Genomic DNA, 17,965 nt, shown 5'->3' with positions numbered 1-17,965 from the left:
TTTAAACTAATGTCCTCCAACTCTTCTTCCTCCAGGTAACCTTTTCGACACCACAACGGATAATCTGATCGATGCACACCCAGATTTTTCTGTTTAACCTTCACGCCGGTGATGGTAGCGGTTATAAAACATCCTCTCCTTTGAGTAATGTTCCTGCAAGATCGGTGCGAGAACTTCAGCCTCCTGCGGGACGTGGACGTCCGTACAGCTTTCCCTTCGAGTTTGTGTTGTTCCACGCGTTTTCCATGTACCCTCAAGTAACGAAACCACCAGGTTGTTTCACCGGTTCTCATCTTAATTCAAGATGATTTCCCTCCATATCTAATACGGTATTTAATTAGGGTGGTAGCCACTCTGCCTGAAGACGTTCTCTTGCCTTTGTTTTTTCCTTGGCCGTCGTACTTTCCCACATGATAGTGTGCTTGCGTTTCATCTTAAGCTACGCAGAGGTGGGTGAACACAGCTGGATGACTCTTCCCCTCCGTGGGGACCGTGGTGGCGTCTCTCCTTCCTGAACCCAGGGGTCTCGATGAGCGTTTGACTGGTAGAAGTGTCCTGCTCTTGTGCTCCTGCAGACCCGCTTTTCCTTTCCCGGCTGCTGTTTCTCTGTTTAGAGACCCGTAGTGCAAATGGCCAGGTATACACAGCCATAATTAAAAAGTCCTGGCTGGATCTAGCAGGAAAAAGAGCAGGATACGTAGCAGCAGTGCCCATTTCTGCATGCGTAGCAGGGAGAAGCTGTTCCTCGAGCAAGCTGGAGTTGCCCTCCGCGGTCCCAGCGTGATGGCTCTCGAGCAGTTTTGTAGTGCTGGTTGCTGGAGGGAGGCACGCTCTCCTTGCTTTCCCTACCACCTCAATCTCAAAACAGATTAGTTTGCAGATTTCCAGGACGAGGGTCTGCACACTGTGATTTTGCAACCACTGCCCTTGGGGACAATATTTTTATTATTTTTTTTAAAAGTCACCTTTTGACCGGCACTCTATTGATGTCTCGGCAGTTAAGACGAGTGAATTGATCAAGAAATTCACCCTCTTAGACGCAGAAAGCATCGGTCCTTTCAGGTCAGGGCTAAGGGAAAATCTTACGCGGCCCTCCTCCGTGCAAACTGCCACTTCCGCACCTTTCAACAGCACTAAATTCACTTTAAGAAACGTAGGGGAAAAGTCTAGAAGGTCTTACCTGCAACATCTGTCGATCAGCAGAGAGTTTGAGTGGGCTTCCTGCGATTCGAGGGAGAGATTGCTATAGCCTTCACCACTGTGTTTCATTTTCCTTTGTGTATTTTAGGTGCATCTTCCCCCCCCCCCCCCCTTTGAAACTATTTGGCCTTTGAGTGTTTCAACTGAAGTGCTATTACCGAGTGGGATGTTTCTTTTTTCAAACTATTTAAAGATTTCTTTCATTTTTAAAACCCCCTGAAGCCCGTTTCTCGGAAGCTGTCAAATCCCCACAGATGTGGCGTGTTTTCCCAGCACCTGAGAAATCAGGCTGCCAGCCTTCCCCGCCCGCAAACGATGTACTTTTAGGAATGACCGTGTCTTCTCGAAAACTGTGGAATATATTGAATGTGCACTGCGAACCTTAAAAAAAAAAAAAAAAGTCTTTCCTTCCTTCATGGCTTGGAGTTGTCTGCATAGGGCGGGGGCAGCGATGCCCCCACGCCGTGTGTCCGTATCGTAACACTTCAGCAATGGAATCAGCGTTTTGTAAATTTTGAAGATTGCGTTGGTGTTTACTTACTGTGACTACTGTTCAGACTTTCTTCAGAGATCTTTTTATAGGGTTTATTAGAAAAAAAAAAGAAAAAAAGAAAATCATTCCATATTTAGGTAAAAATGTCTCAATCTTCTGTATATATGTTTTATTAATATGTAAATATTTAGATATTTTTAAATTACTATGTTCTTAATAAAGCGACAAGGGACTAGTTGTGATATGGTGTATAACATTGTGTCGTGTTATCGATCTCTGGGAAACCCTCTTTGTCAGTCCAGAAAAGAAAACCTACAATAAATAACTTTAATTGAACGTGCCTTCCTGTGTTTTGTACTGGATTGCCGTATTTCAGAGGAATTGCCTAGGAATGCGTGGACCAGGTAGGGAAACGTATGGAAAACCCCGCAAGTTGCTACCACGATGCTGTTTTTCTGACTGGCTCTGATGGAAACGCTTCTGCCCGTCCATCAGAACAATGGCTATATCCAATCGCGTAATAACTCTCGAGTATTAAGTGCTGATATGCTTGAAGTCTAGTTTTAATTGAATTAGGTGCCTTTATAATCTTCACTTAAAAGGTTAAGCTCTGCTTCTATGGAAACAACACATAGGGAGGGCAAACCAACATCCATAATTTGGAGTGGCCGCGAAGAAATACGCCCGGTAATTTATTATCACACCCTCGTCAAGCGTTGGTTAGCCTTAGAAAATATCCCCTGCAAAAACACGCTCCTGGCAATCTCCAGTCGAAGGGAAGAGGGCAGAGCACTCACCGCACCTTGCCCGCTTTCTGCGAGGAGCGCCGGGCAGCAGTTGATGGTGAAAAGTCCTGCGACGGTTTCGTTTCCGCTTCGGTGGTTGCACGGAGCATCCGCGGGCATCGTGCAAGTCAACTGGGTCCCTGTCCATCGTCGTGAGCTGGGAGAGCTCCACCTGAGTCCGAACTGGCTTCAGATCCGAGTGCAAGTCGTCGTTCCCACAAATAATGACCATTGAACTTGGTGGAACAAATCCATCCTTCGCTGAGCGATGATTTTCACCGTCCCACTCTGCGTTGCGAGTTGTCCTCGTGCGGGTTTGTTCTGCTTGATTTTTTTTTAATCCCGGGGCAGGTTAACGCGCTGTTATTTGTAGCTTCGTGATACGATCAGGGACGAGAAATGTCACCGTGTGCCAGGAAACGCAACAGCTCAGAGGCCGTGGCAAGGATGCTGCAAGGATGCTCCAGGACGGAGCCGGCACCGGAGCTCCACGCCGTGCGTCCCGCCGTCCTATTTACGGGACGCTAGCGATGAATTCTTCGGGTGAAAAAAAATCCTTCTGAAGCTTAGCAGGAAAAGGATATCCTCGCAGTGACATGAAAGGAAACGGGAGCCCGGGCTTTATAAAAAATGCATTAACTGCGAGGCAAAAAGAAAGTCATCTGAAGCCTGTGTGACACGTTGGTTTGGAAACGGCTGGCAGAGGGAGCGCGCCATCACACCGCCCGGCTTTTGGGGGACTGGCGGCCCCGACAGATCCCACCCTGGAGCTGTCAGTGGGAAGACAAAGCTGCATCCCCGCTGGGTGATGCAGCTCTACATCGTGGTGGGAAAGGGGAGGCACGGCCCCAGGAAAACCCCAGAGATGACAACGGGCATGTTGCCACGTCCCCCTAAGGGGACAGACACAGCCGGCATTTCACGAGACTGAGCGAAACCAACCCGCTTGCGCACGTTCTCCCCAAAATCTCAGATAAGTTGAGCGCCTTCACCCCTTCCCCGCCACCGGCTGCGTCACGGAGAGGCGGGCAAGGCGTTCCTACAAGTAGGTCAGGTATGATTTCTCATCCGACGAAAGCTAATAAAAGGCACTGATGTGAAACCTATAACATTATGTGTATAAATAATTTAGCTCGGTTGTGTAAACATTGATTCTGGGTTTAAAAAAAAAAAAAAAAAGAATGAATTCCATCAGCTCTTCCCCCGCCCTTGCGTGCGTACGTCGTTATGTATGACATAACGGGGGCAGAAAATAATTAGCACTTGGGGAATTTGGAAGCCAGGGAGATGCCCCACATGTTTCTGCGTTGGCTCCTTCCTTCACCCAGGCCCTCACAGAGGGATCAGATGAGCAGGGGAGCTAATTACAAACAAAGACATCATTTTTGTCTTGTAATTGCAGGTTTCCGTTGACCAGAGGGCTGGTGGTAAGAGAGGAGGCTGTGTTTTGTACCCCATGTTCTCCCCTCTGCTCTTCTCCCCTCCCTTTGCAGACACATCCACCTGGGAGACATCCCAAAAAACGCCTCGTACACAGCGACGCTCCTGCCCCGCAGCATCTCTGGAGGCACTGGGCTAAGAAAATGTGGGCAGGAGGGGGACGAGGGGGGCTTTGTGTGTCCGGACGCTGCGAGCCCGTGCAAAGTCCCCAGCAAGATGCAGAGAAGTCAGCACGGGGGGATCTGGGCTGGCACCAGCGTGAGGCTCTTGCTGTTACCGCAGCTTAGAGAAAGCAAAGATTAACGTAATCATTTAATCCCAAGAGATTTCAGGATTCGCTGACTGTATCTCATGGCTCCATTCATCGCGGCACAGGGGGCGCGTGTGAACTGCTCTGTTCCCATCCGGGCACACCTCTGCTCTCCACTCGTTTCCCTTTTCCAACCCCTTACACGTGCACTTAGAGCCCAGCTCAACCCCACGGGCTTTTTGGCTGGTGAGGATAACGCTCACGGACGTCCAACGAGACCCACCGCGCCACCCCAAATCCAGACTTTCTGCCCCGTTTGCAGACACCAGGATGGAGGCAGCGATGACCCCGCTGAGACCTCAAAACGTGAGCGGGATCGGAGCGAGGATGCTGAGCCCAATTGATTTATCTCTAAACTAAGTCACTCGCAAGACACAGACCGCAAAATGTGTCCAGAGTGTCCTGGGGCTCCTAAAACCACCAGAACCGCCACCAGGCTGGCACGAGCTGAGCCAACGCCTCCCTGGCAGGTGGCTTTCAAAGACCTCTGATGGTGGAGACCCTGCGTCCAGGCCGTATGAACTGCTCCCGACTGGGTAAGCATCGTCCCACCGCCCAGCCCAACGGGGTGCACCTTCCCCTGGTGCCAAAACCCGGGCAGCAGCCTCTGGGCAGAATTTGGGGAAAAAATCAGTGCTGCTGCTGCGAGGACTCTTCGTGTCCTGGCTCCTCTGCCCGTAAGGGCATCACCGCGGAGCACAAAGCGTGCCAAAGCCCGGTGCATCACCAGAGACTTTGCATTTAACATTTATTAGAGTAACGAGCTCCAGCGCAGCAAATTCACTGCCCTTTGCTGAGCGCCCATCTCTCACTGAATGTCCCTTGGGGAACCGGAGGCTGGAGCGGGAGAGGTTGGTCCCAAAACTGGGAGCTGCTGGGGCAGGGGAGGAGCAGGCAGGGACGAGGGACACCTTCTGCCACCCCTCCGGAGCTGCGCAGGATTGGTGCTGAGCTGCTGAACCACCAGCCTCTTCCCAGGCTGTAGGGTTTTCCCGCAAGCCGGCACCCACCCTAAAAAGCACAGTGGATGCTTCCTCCAGCAGAAAATCTCCTCCAGCTGGCCGTGGCTTTCCGAGAGCTCCCGATGATTCCTGCTTGCTGCTACACGGGTGGAAAGTCCGGGTTTATGGCAGGGGGGGTTTGCCCTTCCTGCTCTGCGCCAAAGCACCGCGTTTCTTTCCGGGGTTGTCAGAAAAATCAAAGAGGGCAGCCAGGGGAGACGTGAGCGGTCGCTCTTGTGGTGCTGCAGAAATATCCTGGGCTGGAGAGACCCAGGCTGGAGACGCTCGGGAGGACGGCGGCGAGACCTGGAGGACATCACCACGCCGGGGCTCCTGGTCCGGGGCGGGAGGCACCGGCCTCTTGCTCTGAGCGGTGCCATTTGCAAAGCTTCACCCGGTTGGCATGCAGCGGGTGCGCAGACCTAGGAAAAAAAATAAATAAATAAAATAAAAAATCCTGGAAATAAAGAATCGAACGGCAAAAAATCCTGCCCAAGACGGGAGGCTGTGGGCACCCCGCGCCGAGAAGGCGCTGGGCGACCTTGGGCCGCCTGGCTTCTCCTCCGTCCATCTCCGTCCGTGGGAGGAAGGATGGAGCCAGAGGCAGAAGGAAACCACTTTGCTCCCCTCCAAGGCTCCCAGGCGCAAAGGTTGATGCGCGCCCGGCGCCGTGCCCTTTGCAGGGCGGCGAGGGTTTTGCTGGGGAATCCAGCTCCCTTCCTCCAGCAATAAATTGCTCTTCAGCTATTGCCATCTTGTGGCGCCCGTGACCTGCTGCTTGTGCCTCTCCTCTGCTAATGGTGCTGGGGGGAAGCGGCAGCGTACACAGGCAATTTTGAAATGAAATGTAAATGAATCAGAAATGCCTCCGGAAGAGCCATTAGCATAAATCCAATCAAAGGGCTTTGTTTAACTCGTTAAAAATGACTAAATATTTAGTGAGCGTGGGTGGGCGAGGTGATTCCCGCTCACACTCGGCGAGTTTTAGAAGCAAAACTCCCTCCGCTGTCTTAAATGACCGAACTTAGAGGCAATTTTCCATCCTGAACTCTGCCTCCTGGCTGGGTAACTCACAGAAATATCACTGCGCGTGCAAGGAGGCTGACTCCAAAGTGGGATCTCTGCTTCTAAAAGCAGCCCGATGGCTTCGGGGCCGCGTCCTGCCCACCGCAGGGGTCCCTTGCAGCAAATCCCACCTCGGTCGCTCAGGCAGGGGATGCGGTGCAGCACGCTCCTGTCCTGCCCCACCGACGGCTTGCGCCCATCGCCTTTGCCACGGGCAAGAGCTGCTCCGACAACAGCAATTTGGGCCCAAATTGGGAAGGTTTCTTCATCTTGCTTGTAGCTGTGGAGACCCAGAAGGTGCACGCAGGGCTGACGGCTGTGCTGGATCGAGCGGTGTGAGCAGAACCTGCGCTCCGCTGCCCTGGTCCACCCCGTGGACCCCTGGTGTCCACTCCTCGCCCCCCAAAGTGCCACCAGCTTTGGCACAGCCACCAACAGCAGGAATCAAAGTGTTTGTAGGAGCACAGGTCTATTCCCTGACCTGTTACACTGCAAACATGTGATATAATAATAATAATAATCAGTAATAAACTAAGAAGACAAAAAAGACAAAGACAACAAAGAAGAAGAAGACAAAGACAAAGACAACGAAGAAGACGATGAAGAAGAAGATGAAGAAGACGACAAAGAAGTCGATGAAGAAGACAATGAAGAAGATGACGAAGATGATGAAGATGAAGAGGATGGAGATGAAGAAGAAGAAGGAGGAGGAGGAGGAGGAGGTGGAGGAGGAGGAGGAGGAGGAGAACAAGAATGAGAACGAGGAGAGAAGGAGAAGGAGAAGGAGAAGGAGAAGGAGAAGGAGAAGGAGAAGGAGAAGGAGAAGGAGAAGGAGAAGGAGAAGGAGAAGGAGAAGGAGAAGGAGAAGGAGAAGGAGAAGGAGAAGGAGAAGGAGAAGGAGAAGGAGAAGGAGAAGGAGAAGGAGAAGGAGAAGGAGAAGGAGAAGGAGAAGGAGAAGGAGAAGGAGAAGGAGAAGGAGAAGGAGAAGGAGAAGGAGAAGGAGAAGGAGAAGGAGAAGGAGAAGGAGAAGGAGAAGGAGAAGGAGAAGAAGGAGAAAAGTCTTTGCTCTGCAGGTTGGGTTAATTCAAACAACTGCATTAAAACCAGCAGTGGCTCCATGTGTCTGCAGGCACAGCTCCAGCAAGAGGGCAATGCCTTCCTTTCGGAGCTCTTCCCTGCAGGTTTGCTCTCCCGCACAGAGATCTCACTCGATGATTTTTGTTAGCGAGGGTGTTAATTGCATTGCTGGAAATCAAAGCATCTGTCCCTACCATCGCAGCCATTGGTAGGTTTTCGCTTCTGCTGCCCCGTGGGGTCCTGCAAAGGCAGCGGAGAGGTTATTTAGTGCCAAACCTGGGTGTGGGTAGGAGAAAATGCACCCAGACGGTGCTGCAGTGGGAGAGAAGGGGCAAGCGGCTGCAGGGCAAAGGGACGGAGAAATGGGAGGATTTAATGGCATGGTCTTCACCTTCCCTGGGTGTTTTGGTGTTTGTTTGTTTGTTAATGCTGGAGAAAAACAAATCCTATAAAACAAATCAGTAAATCCCGCTGTCTCCTGACCCAGCACCTTGCAAAGAGCAGCACCCAAAGCAACCGGGGTCGAGCCCAAGCCACCCGGCACATCGGTGGCGTAGAGGAGAGCATCCCACCCTCTGCTCTGCAGGATCCACGCTTTAGGAAGAGAACCCCGCCGCGAGGTCTAAGAAGAGCGAAAGCAGGGCTTTCGCCTCCTGATGGGGCTTGGGCAGTGTTTCCCCCATCGGTCCCGCCGATCCCACCCAGCCCCGCAGCTTCCGGATGGGGCTGGCAGCGGTGGGAGACCAGATCCGTGGACGGAGATTAAGCAAGAAGCCTCCTTGCCAGAAAATCATCTGAAGCGGGTGGTTCCAGCTCGCAGCAGCTCGATTTATATTCTCCGATGGCTCGCTGGAAGCTGCGCGCAGCTCCATAAAGAGGCACGAGACGGGCAAGGCAGACGTTCCTGCTGGAGGACGCCCGCTGGCGCGGTCGGGCTGCACCCGGGGCTCGTGGTGGTGACTCGGGGCTGTCCCCCAGGGGAGCACGAGGGGCAGCAGGTGACGGGGATGCAGCCCCGATGGCTTTGGAGGCGGCCCACGGGAGCATCCCCGCTCCAAACCTCTCTTGGTGGGGATGCCAAGTTTCTGGGGCATCCGAGGAAAAGAAAGAAAGGTTTCTGGGGCATCTGAGGAAGAAAAAGAGAGGTTCCTAGCGTGGCCAAGATGCTCTATGACAGCCGTGAGCACTGCAGAGGGTGCAGGCAGATCGGGGCAGGATTTATTGTGGCGGGACGTGTCTTGGGAGAATCAAGTCCTACAAAGGGTGAAGGGCACGAGGGGGAAGGAGGGGTGAGTGTGGTGCAGCGTGAGACTTGAGGCTGCAATAGGGAAGCGGGGAAGATAGGGGATGGCTGAGGTGGGAAGGGACCTCTGGGTCCGTCCAGTCCCATCCCGCTCCAGCGAAGGCTGTAGGCTCACCAGCCCCACGCACATGTTTTATTTTCCGCGTGGAGACCACACGGGCAGTAACAAGGAGCAGCTCTGCGGGATCTGCCCGGTAGAACCCGAGGACGAGTCTGCAAGGCTGGCCCTGGCTGTGTGTTTTTGCGGGGGGGGGGGGGGTTAGCAGCGGGCAAAGGGCCGCCCAGCTCAACCCCTTCGGCTGCGGGGTGGAGGTGAGACGATGCTCAGAGCGAGGTGGGAGCGCGGATGGCAATCCCGTCGTCGCCTGGGTCCTTCCCCAGGTGGGGATGCCAAGTGGGTGGGAGACTAAAGGCAGAACATTTTAGGAGAGGTTTTGGTAGGGCCAGGAGGGATGCAGCAGGAAGCCACCCTGAACTTTGTGGGCATCTCCTGCGAGAGCACGCGGACGCGTCTCACGTAGGAGCATCCCGGGGAGAGCCCTGGCTGTTTGTACAAGCCCCGTGACACCCGGGGCAAATAAACAGGCGGAAAACAGGAGGGGAACGCTCCCCTGGTGCTTTCAGGGCGAACACGTGCAGCAGCAAGGCATGAAACGCCGCAGAAGAAGCGAGGAAGAGACGGGAGCTGCAAGGGCACATCCTCACAGCAAGGGTTGGAGCGGCTTTAAAGCGCGAGGCCGATTTCCCCTCCGGTGCAGATGTTATCTGCGCGGATGGGCCCCATCTCGTACCAGCAGGCTCTGGAAACAGGAGCCCAGACACCGCTGGGACCCCCCGGGCTGCTCGGGGGCAGCATCACCCCCCGCTTCAGCCCCCCAGCTCCGGCCCGAGCCCCTGCCCATGGGCACATCCCCATGGGCACCCCCTGCTCGGCTCGGAAGAGGACCTGGAGCGGGTGCTGAAGCTGTATTTCTTGCCTTTGACTCAAGCATCTGCCAAAACGTGCAAATCCGGCTGCTGGGGAGCCGATTCGGGCAAAGGCAGCTCCAAACGCTGCCTGCAGAAACCGCGGGGACACGAAGGAAGCGGCGCTTCCTCGCGCTGTCCTAAAACACGGTGGAAAAAAAAAAAGGCATAAAAGCTGCTGGGCGGGCACCGTTCTGTTTGGATTTTGCACAGACTTTTGATAAAATCTCCCATCAGAGCCCATTAAAGCGCCTTATCGGAGGTTAATGGGGCAAAGTCCCCGCTTGGCGACGGAAAACAAAGACGTAACGAACATCTGCTCCTCGGGGCAAGGAGGGGGAAGCACTGAGGCACAGAAGAGGCCGCTGCCGGCATCATTACTAATTAATGCCGTCCGCGTATTAATGAGAGGCAGGAAGAAGACAGCGAGGCAAGGGAGGCTGAGAACAGCCCAAACTTAGGTCGCTTCATCAAAGCAGGGACCTCAGCAGGGCGCTGCGTTGTGAAATGGGTTCTGCAAGGCGAGAAATGAAGTTGTAGCAACAAGGTCAAAGCTCCTGCACCAAGAAAACTCTGCGTTTCCCTCTCAGAGCAGGAGAATGCTTAAGGCTGTAACTCTGCCGATGTTAAGTAAATGCATGTGTTTAAGCATAGGACCAGCCCTACATGTCAGTGGAAGGAGTTGTCTCCACGCATTGAGCTCAATATTCAGCACGATCAGGGCTGAATCAGCTGGTCGGATTTTACCAGCAACGGGTATCCCGAAATGGAAACGAATTTTCCCAGCAGTGGGAATTCTGAAATGGGAATAAATAAATAAAGTCACTTTTAGTTGCCGTTCCTTATCCTGGCTTTAATCAGCTCTGCTTCATCACGCTCTCGTGACGCCGCAGCTTCTCACTTAGAAACCTTGCCACGGGAAGGTTGTAGGTATTAAAAACAAAAAAAAAAAACACTTCTGCTGACGTTTAAACAGAAAGGGGAGATTACAAGCGCTGAATCCGGCAAGCTCGAAAGTAGCAGAACCAAACCTGCCGCCTGCATCGCCAGGCCCATCGCTCGGATTTACCTTCGGCCACAGAAATTTGAGCTGCTCCAGCCCCGGCCGCACCTGTAAAGGTGAAGGCCGCCCGCTGCGTGCTCCTGGTGCAGGAGCAGCCGGCTTTGGTGTGACAGCGCCGTCAGGCAGCCCCCCAGGGCATGCACAGAGGGCTCTTTATCTTTTTTTTTTTTTTCCTGTTTTTTTCCACTTCCGAAGGTGTGCGGAGCAGACCGTTTTCATGGCGCTGGACCAAACCGCTCCAGATCGGGGGATTACTGCAGAACTGCACGCCAGACAGCAACAAAGCCTTTAAAAGAGGAAAAAAGACATTCGATCATCTTTGTTTATTTATTTGTTAAGTCCTAGAACACCGTTATTTAACCGTAGGAAAATGCTACATGGATAATTTCACCATGCAATCTCACTGATGCGTGCAACGTCAGGCAGGAGGCCGCCATTCGCATCCCTGCCGCGCACCGTCCCCCGTTTCAGCACCTTGTCCCCCTTGCGCCATGCCCCATTTTCCCTCTCCTCACCCCAAAACCCAGCCATTCCCAAACAGAACGTGGGGCGGGGGGTGGTGTCACCGGACCTCTCCACCTTGGTGTGAATTTTGGTGTATTCAGGTTTTCTTTTGCTCATGCTGCCACCTGGAATCTCAGTATTATTATTATTTTTTTCCCTGCTCTGTTAAAGAAATAGCTGTCTGACCCTTGTGAGAAAAAGGGGAATGTGATTTACTTCCTCCGTCCCCTACAAAGAAATCGGAAGAGAAAAAATCCTGTAAGTCAGGGCTTAAAAAATCTGCAGCGTTCCTTGTTTTATCTTGGTTTTCTGTATGTTTCCTGTCTTATTTATTTGCTTATTGTTTTTTCCTTTAAACGAGATGGAGTGATAGAGGCAATGGGGAAAAGCTCAAGGAACTTTAGGTTGGAGCACCCGATTACGGCCCCTCAAGGCACTGAGGGGTGACTTCTCGGACCGAAATCATCCGCCACGGGGCACACAAACGACACGTGGAAGCAATGCCCGGCACTTCAGCTCGGATGGGTGGCTGTCGGAAAAGATCCTGAGATCCTCTGGTGGCCTCCACCCCGCTCTGTGGCCTCCAGGGAGGAAGGCAGGGAGGAAGAGGAGCCCAGCCTCCAGCTCAGGTCCCGGGGCATCGCCAGCTGCCCAGCGCCTGGAGCTGGAGAACTTGTGTGTGTGGAGCTTGGCATCACCAAATTAAGGTCGGAGAAGACCTCCGAGATCGTCCGGAAGGAGAAATCGGTGATGTTACACAAGTATTGGTGGCCTCCAAAAGGTGCTCGGTGCCTCCACTCTTCTGGTCCTCAGCTCTGCAGTCCAGGGGTGCTGCGTTTGCTTGGAGATAAAAAAAAAAAAGAGTAATTAAAAGCCAGGCGAGAAAAGCAGCGTTTTAATTTCCTCCTCTGTTTAGTTTGAAGCCGGACTTTTTCAAAGAGAGTTGCACAAAAGGCCGCCTGCGAATTAAACCATCTTTGAATTAACGGACAATTACTTAATTAGGTGCTTACCTGCAAACTGCAAGAAACAAGCTATTTTTTTTTCAAAAAAAATATTCTGCAGTGTAACTGCGGGCCCTACGCTACCTGTATCTCCCTTACCTCAGCAGAAAACTCGCCTGGCATGTGAAGCAAGAGAAATCTTTGGGGGGAAATCATGCAAGAGATCCAAATTTTGAGGGAAAATCACGCCAGAGAGGCAAGTTTTGAGGGAAAATCATGCCAGAGAGCCCAACTTTGAGGGAAAATCGTGCAAAAGAGGCAAATTTTGAGGGAAAATCATGAAGACGAGGCAATTTTTGAGGGAAAATCATGCCAGAGAGCCAAATTTTGAGGGAAAATCATGCTAGAGAGCCAAATTTTGAGGAAAAATCATGAAAAAGAGCCAAATTTTGAGGGAGAAACATGCTAGAGAGCCAAATTTTGTGGGAAAATCATGCCAGAGAGCCCAATTTGAGGGGGAAATCATGCAAGAGAGCTTAATTTTCAGGGAAAATCATGCAAGAAGGCCCAATTTTGAGGGAGAATCATGCAAAAGAGGCAAATTTTGAGGAAAAATCATGCAAGAGAGCCCAATTTTGAAGGAAAATTATTCCAGGGAGCCAAATTTTGAGGGAAAACCATGAAAAAGAGGCAGATTTTGAGGGAAAATCATGCAAGAGAGGCAAATTTTGAGGGGAAATCATGAAAAAGAGGCAATTTTTGAGGGAAAATCATGCAGGAGAACCCGATTTTGAGGGAAAGTCAGGCAAGAGAGCTCAATTTTGAGGGAAAATCCTTCGAAAGATCCAAATTTTGAGGGAAAGTCATGCAAGAGAGCCCAATTTTGAGGGAAAATCACTGGAATTCCGCATTTCACTGATCGAGAAAAGGGGTCTTGGGGGGCGAGGGGACCCCTTCGAGGCGCAGCAGGTCTGCACACGGGGGCGCGCAGGCCGTGCCCGCCGCACCGCGGTGCTCTGCTTGCGAACAGCCGCGGGCCGCATCGCCGCGCGGCCGCCGTTGCCACCCGGCCCCGGGGCGCGGTTGCACCGCGGGGCGCGCGCGCGCGCGGGAACGCGGGAACGGGGTGCGCGCGCGGTGCGGTGAGGGGCGGGGGGGGGGGGGGGGGGGGGAGCGCGCGGCGCGCGCGCCGCGTGGGCGGGGCGACGGGGCGGGGAGGGGAGGGAGGGGAGGGAGGTGGGGGGGGAATTTAACCCCTTCGCTGCCGGCGGGCGGCGGAGCGCGGCGGCGGTTTCTTTTCTGTTCAGGCGGCGCCGAGGGAGCCCCGCCGCGCCCGGTGCATTGTGGGACTGGGCCGGGAGCCCCGTTCGCGGGAGGAGGCGGAGGGCGAGGAGGCGAAGCCGGTGAGAGGGAGACCTGAGGAGGGAAGGGGGAAGGAGGGGGGGGGGGGGGGTTTAAAGGGGAATTCGCCTCACGCTGAAATCGAGGCGGGGGGGGTGGGGGGGGGGGTGGTGCGGGGGGGGGGGACGCGCGGGGCGCTGCGCTCCGGCTCCGGGCCCCGCCGGCCTCCTTCCCCCGCCCCCCCCCTCACAGGCAAGGCCTCGGGGAGGAAGGGCAGGGAGAAGGGCGGCTGTGAGGAGGAGGAGGAGGAGGTGGGGGGGGTTGGGAGGGGGGGGAGTGAGGAGGGCGAGCGCCGCGCCGCTTTAAAAATAAATAAATAAAATAAAAAGGAAAACCCGCCCCGCGCCGCCGGCCGCCGCCGCCGCGCCGGCAGCGAAAGGGTTAAACCGTCGGTTTCTCCCCCCCCCCCCCCCGCCGACATTTTGTTTCCTGAAGGGGGGGGGGGGGGTTGGCGGCGCGCGCCCGATGGCGGCGGCCGTGAGGGAGGCGGGAGCGCGCCTGAGGCGCTGAGGGGAAATGGGGGGGGGGGGGCGGCTTACCTGCACCGCGCCTCCGCTTCTTCCTCATCTTCCTCATCTTCCTCCTCCTCACCTTCATCATCATCTTCCTCATCGTCCTCCTCCTCCTCCTCCTCCCTCACACGCGGCTCCGTGCCCGCTCTGTGGTGGCGGAGGGGGGCGCCCCCCCCCCCGCCGGGAGGCTGCTGCTCTTCCTCCTCATCCTCATCTTCCTCCTCCTCCTCCTTCTCCTCATCTTCCTCAGCCTCCTCCTCCTCCTCTTCCTCCCCTCAGAGGCCGAAAGCACCAGCCGGCCGCTAAAGGTGTCCCAGTGCCGCCGTTTGTAGACCCCCCCCCCAGCCCTCAGCTCTTTAGCGAGGCAAGGGTGAAACTTGATTATTATTATTTATTATTTTATTATTTTTTTTACTATTTATCATGTCTTAAAGCAAGGAGCTTTACAGGAGGGTCAGGAGGTGCTCCCTGCCGCCAGGACTCGCTGCCACGGCAGGCTGCGGGGCGCTGCTGCGCGCTCTGCTCAAACCTTCATTAAATTAAATATTAAAAAAAAAAAAAAAAAGCGACTGTCTTCTCTCCGTGGGTGTTTTCCATTAAATAAAGGCGTCCCGGTGCCTTTCGGTGTTCCTTCTCGAAGCGGGGAGCTTGGCTGGCCGCGTCTTGTAGAAAGTCGCTGTGGCCTCGAGCCTTTCCCTTCGCTGGGTAGGTAGGCAGGGGGTGCTAGGAACAGTGCAATTATTGCTTAGACGAAGGAAAAAGTTCCCCTTTTGGGGCGAGCTGCTGCTCGTACGCTTCTGGAATTAATTTGGACCAAGTGCTAAAACAAAAAAAAACCCTCCTCGAAAAGCTTTTGTCTCCCCTTCCCGTTGACAGGTTCCTTCCCAGCCAGTATCTTTTCTCCCTTTCTTTTCTTGGTTTTTTTTTTTTTTTTTTGGATGGCGAGTGCTTTAGTGGCTCACGTTGGAAGGCGACAGCTCCGGACCGGGTTCATTGCTCATCCAAGACACGTTCGTGTAGCTAGAGGTTGGATCACTGCCCGCGCCTGGGCTTTGGGAGATTTGTTTTAAATAAGCGACACGCCTCCCCGAGAAGGAGAGAAAGCGCCGGACAGGGGAGCCGGGCTCCCTATCACAACTTCCCAGGGAGCTTACAGCTCCAATTATAACAAAATATATCCAGCAAATTAGCAGACTGAAAGGTTCGTGCAACTGACATAACCGCTAACAAGTGGCGGACAGGGCGGATCGGTTGCACAGCTTATGGGTTTACTTCTTCCTTATATGTTGTGCTGTTCAACTTACTCGACACCAGCCATTTACCGTCTTTTCCTTTCTTTCTAACTTTCCAGCTTAACCTCCTGTCAGGTTTTGTCATGCTGCACTCTGTTTGTCATTTTCTCGTGAGGCAGGACCCTTGCTTTCTAAGAAACCGCCGCGTACGGGTCATTTTTAGTAACTCCTGAAAGCTTTTTTTCTCCGAGGAAGACAAACTGCATTGTATCCCGGCTGTTCCTGTTTAGAAGGCAGTGTTTGAGTTAGGCCCCTTATTAGTTTTGGAGTGTGCTGTATGTGAGTCAGAGTGGAAAAACGTTCTAAAATTAGACGTGCATTGTTAAGAATTTTATTAAATGACTTACATCAGTGTCTTTTTACGTTGCCACTCTAACGGCCGATTCTCTGGGTACTCTCGGTCTAGTTGCCTGACTAAAAAAGGGGCTCGAGAGGCAAGAAACTTTTAGGCATTTTTAGGCCCGTGAACACACAGAAAGGTAAACCGGCGTGTTTGTGGGTAAACTGCTCTGATTAAAGGCAGCCTCTTTGTTCTTCTGTTACCTGTGCGAACGCAACACCGGCGTTGTGTTTTCCCCCAGGGACAGCAGGTGTATTCTGAAGTTTCAGCTTCTTACATCAGACCCGAAGCTGAGCCATTATACGAAAAAGTGTCCCGCTCGTGAGATTCGTACGTTAACGGATCCAAGCGCGATCCTGCGCCGCGCTGAGTACAACCAGATGTCTCTGCTGAGCGCCTCGCAGGATCAGGGCCCGGGCTTCCTTTTGGAAATTGACCTCGGCGCTCTGGGAACTGTTACATTTCTTTCATTACTTCTGGGTTAAATGAGGTTGGTAAGCGTGTTAGATTCTTTATTTTTAATGAGAAACACAGCGTAACCGGAGGAGAGATTTATTCTCTGATGCTTCTGAACGGCAGAAGGTAGGAAGAGGAGCGGGGACAGGTGGGCTACACGGGGCGCTTTTCTCTTTTTAGCTTTGTGCAGAGCCTGGCGTCTCGTAGCTGCTAGGATTTTCTAATCTTGCCCATTTTTCCAGTCAGACCGCTCGGCAGAGAAACCCTGATACCGTTGCTCTGGGGTGGGAAAGGCCAGCGGTGCGTGCGAGGGAACCATGTCTGTTCGGGAGTCGTTTAACCCAGAGAGTTACGAGCTGGACAAGAGCTTCCGACTGACCCGCTTCACCGAACTGAAAGGTACAGGCTGCAAAGTGCCTCAGGATGTGTTACAGAAACTGCTCGAATCTCTCCAAGAAAACCATTTTCAGGAAGATGAACAGTTCCTGGGGGCAGTGATGCCCAGGCTGGGTAAGTAGTTGCTCCCCTAGACACGCGTGGTCCTTCTGCTCTGTCCGTGTGGCGACTCCAGCTCGTCTGCTGTTTGTTTAACCCCTTTGGAGATGTTGTGTGGTGCGTAATGCATGCGTATCACTCAGAAGCTGGAAGAATTAATCTGGCTGGCATCTGGGATGCGAGAATAATTATTTAAGGTCCTGCAGTGCGCTCAGCTGTGAAGATAAAATGGTCAGGAATGGCCTTAATTAGCAATAGCCACGTGCGTAGGAATTGCAGTCTCCCCCTTCACCCTCTTCCCCGTAGATGCTTTGCAAACTGAAGGAGTATCAATTAATTTCTGGAATGTTAAATTAATGCTCTGGCTTTTAAAATCTATGCAATGAATAGTCCTTAGCGGACTTAGAGGTGAAGTTCCCCTCTCCCTCCCTTTCCCCTCATTCCCGGGGCAGAGAAAGTGAGTGAGGGAAAACTTTCTCACTGCAGCAGAGGCTGGGAGTGGATTGTTTCGCAGCTGTCATTTTTTTTTCCCCTTTCGGTCCTTTCGTTGTACCCCACTCTAACCTTTTTGCTCACCTGTCGAAGCTGCCTGGGAAAGGCTCTTTCCAAGACCTCTGTGTTTCTTGCCAGCTTCACTTTCTCTTTGATGTTTGCACAATGATGCAAGCCATAAGGGAAAACAACCTGCGCAAGCCACCTTCGTGGGGAACAGGGCGAACGTAGGTGTTTTGATACCAGCTCCTGTACCTAACATTGATATAGTTATATGAATATAGATACGTATTTAATGACACTTTTAATTCTGTTTGCCTGTTTACTCAGCCCTGCGTATTCAAGCTCTGCTTTGCGGTGCAGTATGGATTTTTCCCTCAGCTTAGGAATATCAATGTAGTATTTATCCTGAAATTATCAATTTGGCGTCTGATAGCCTTACTAAAAATTATTTTAACGTGGCTAATTATCTGTTAGCAGACTAACAGGTTGCAACCCGTTATTCCAGCGGAGGTTGAATTCAGTGAGAGATTAGTAAGGAGCCCGTGTTCTGGCTTAGACAATAGCAATCTTATTGTGTGTGGAGCTGGGGTGGCACGATAATTTCGTATTCCCTAACGAGGGACACTTTGAGCTCCTTTTGTACCCAAATTGCTATTTACGTGTCGTTGTTTTTTTTCTTAATTAAATGCGCTATTCACAGCAACGTTTCAATTTGGCAAATTTCTAAAATCAGTAACAGTTTGGTTTAGGTTTAATTTTCTAGCTATTTTTTTCCTCTTATAAACTTAGAGGCTCTAAACTGTAGCGGGAACTGCTAATAGAT

At 52.6% G+C, this 17,965-nt stretch overlaps 2 protein-coding genes and 1 long non-coding RNA gene across 14 annotated transcripts in view; 2 read left to right on the top strand and 1 right to left on the bottom strand.

Moving 5' to 3' along the window:
- BEND7 (BEN domain containing 7) overlaps positions 1 to 2,029 on the top strand; it is a 47,657-nt gene extending 45,628 nt beyond the window's left edge. For all 9 annotated transcript variants that reach the window (XR_013955409.1, XR_013955410.1, XR_013955411.1 and 6 more), the window contains one exon: positions 36 to 2,029. Coding sequence is in view for 4 of the 9 variants with exons in the window: in XM_080605746.1 (XP_080461872.1) it covers positions 36 to 97 (62 nt within the window). In the remaining 5 variants the exon portion in view is untranslated. The remainder of the gene's footprint in view (positions 1 to 35) is intronic.
- Positions 1,264 to 16,388, bottom strand: LOC308200304. 3 transcript variants are annotated; one of them, XR_013955465.1, is made up of 3 exons: positions 14,092 to 16,388; positions 5,771 to 12,047; positions 1,264 to 5,651 (listed from the first exon to the last, which is right to left on the bottom strand). It is a non-coding gene; the product is annotated as an uncharacterized lncRNA (long non-coding RNA). The 3 variants fall into 3 exon arrangements; XR_013955466.1 differs by having other exon boundaries at positions 1,264 to 10,989; positions 11,219 to 12,047; XR_013955464.1 differs by having other exon boundaries at positions 1,264 to 12,047.
- Positions 13,293 to 17,965, top strand: part of SEPHS1 (selenophosphate synthetase 1) — a 24,982-nt gene continuing 20,309 nt past the window's right edge. Inside the window, exons 1-2 of one of the 2 annotated variants that reach the window (XM_080605786.1) lie at positions 13,293 to 13,554; positions 16,399 to 16,662. In XM_080605786.1, coding sequence (XP_080461912.1) covers positions 16,470 to 16,662 — 193 coding nt within the window. In that variant the 5' untranslated portion in view covers positions 13,293 to 13,554; positions 16,399 to 16,469. Of the gene's footprint in view, positions 13,555 to 16,394; positions 16,663 to 17,965 lie in introns of both variants that reach the window. The other variant, XM_080605785.1, reaches the window with a different exon arrangement.

This window comes from Anser brachyrhynchus (genome assembly GCF_964034855.1).
Source record: "Anser brachyrhynchus genome assembly, chromosome: 1".
NCBI lineage: Eukaryota > Metazoa > Chordata > Aves > Anseriformes > Anatidae > Anser > Anser brachyrhynchus.
This window is presented reverse-complemented; position numbering and strand designations above follow the sequence as displayed.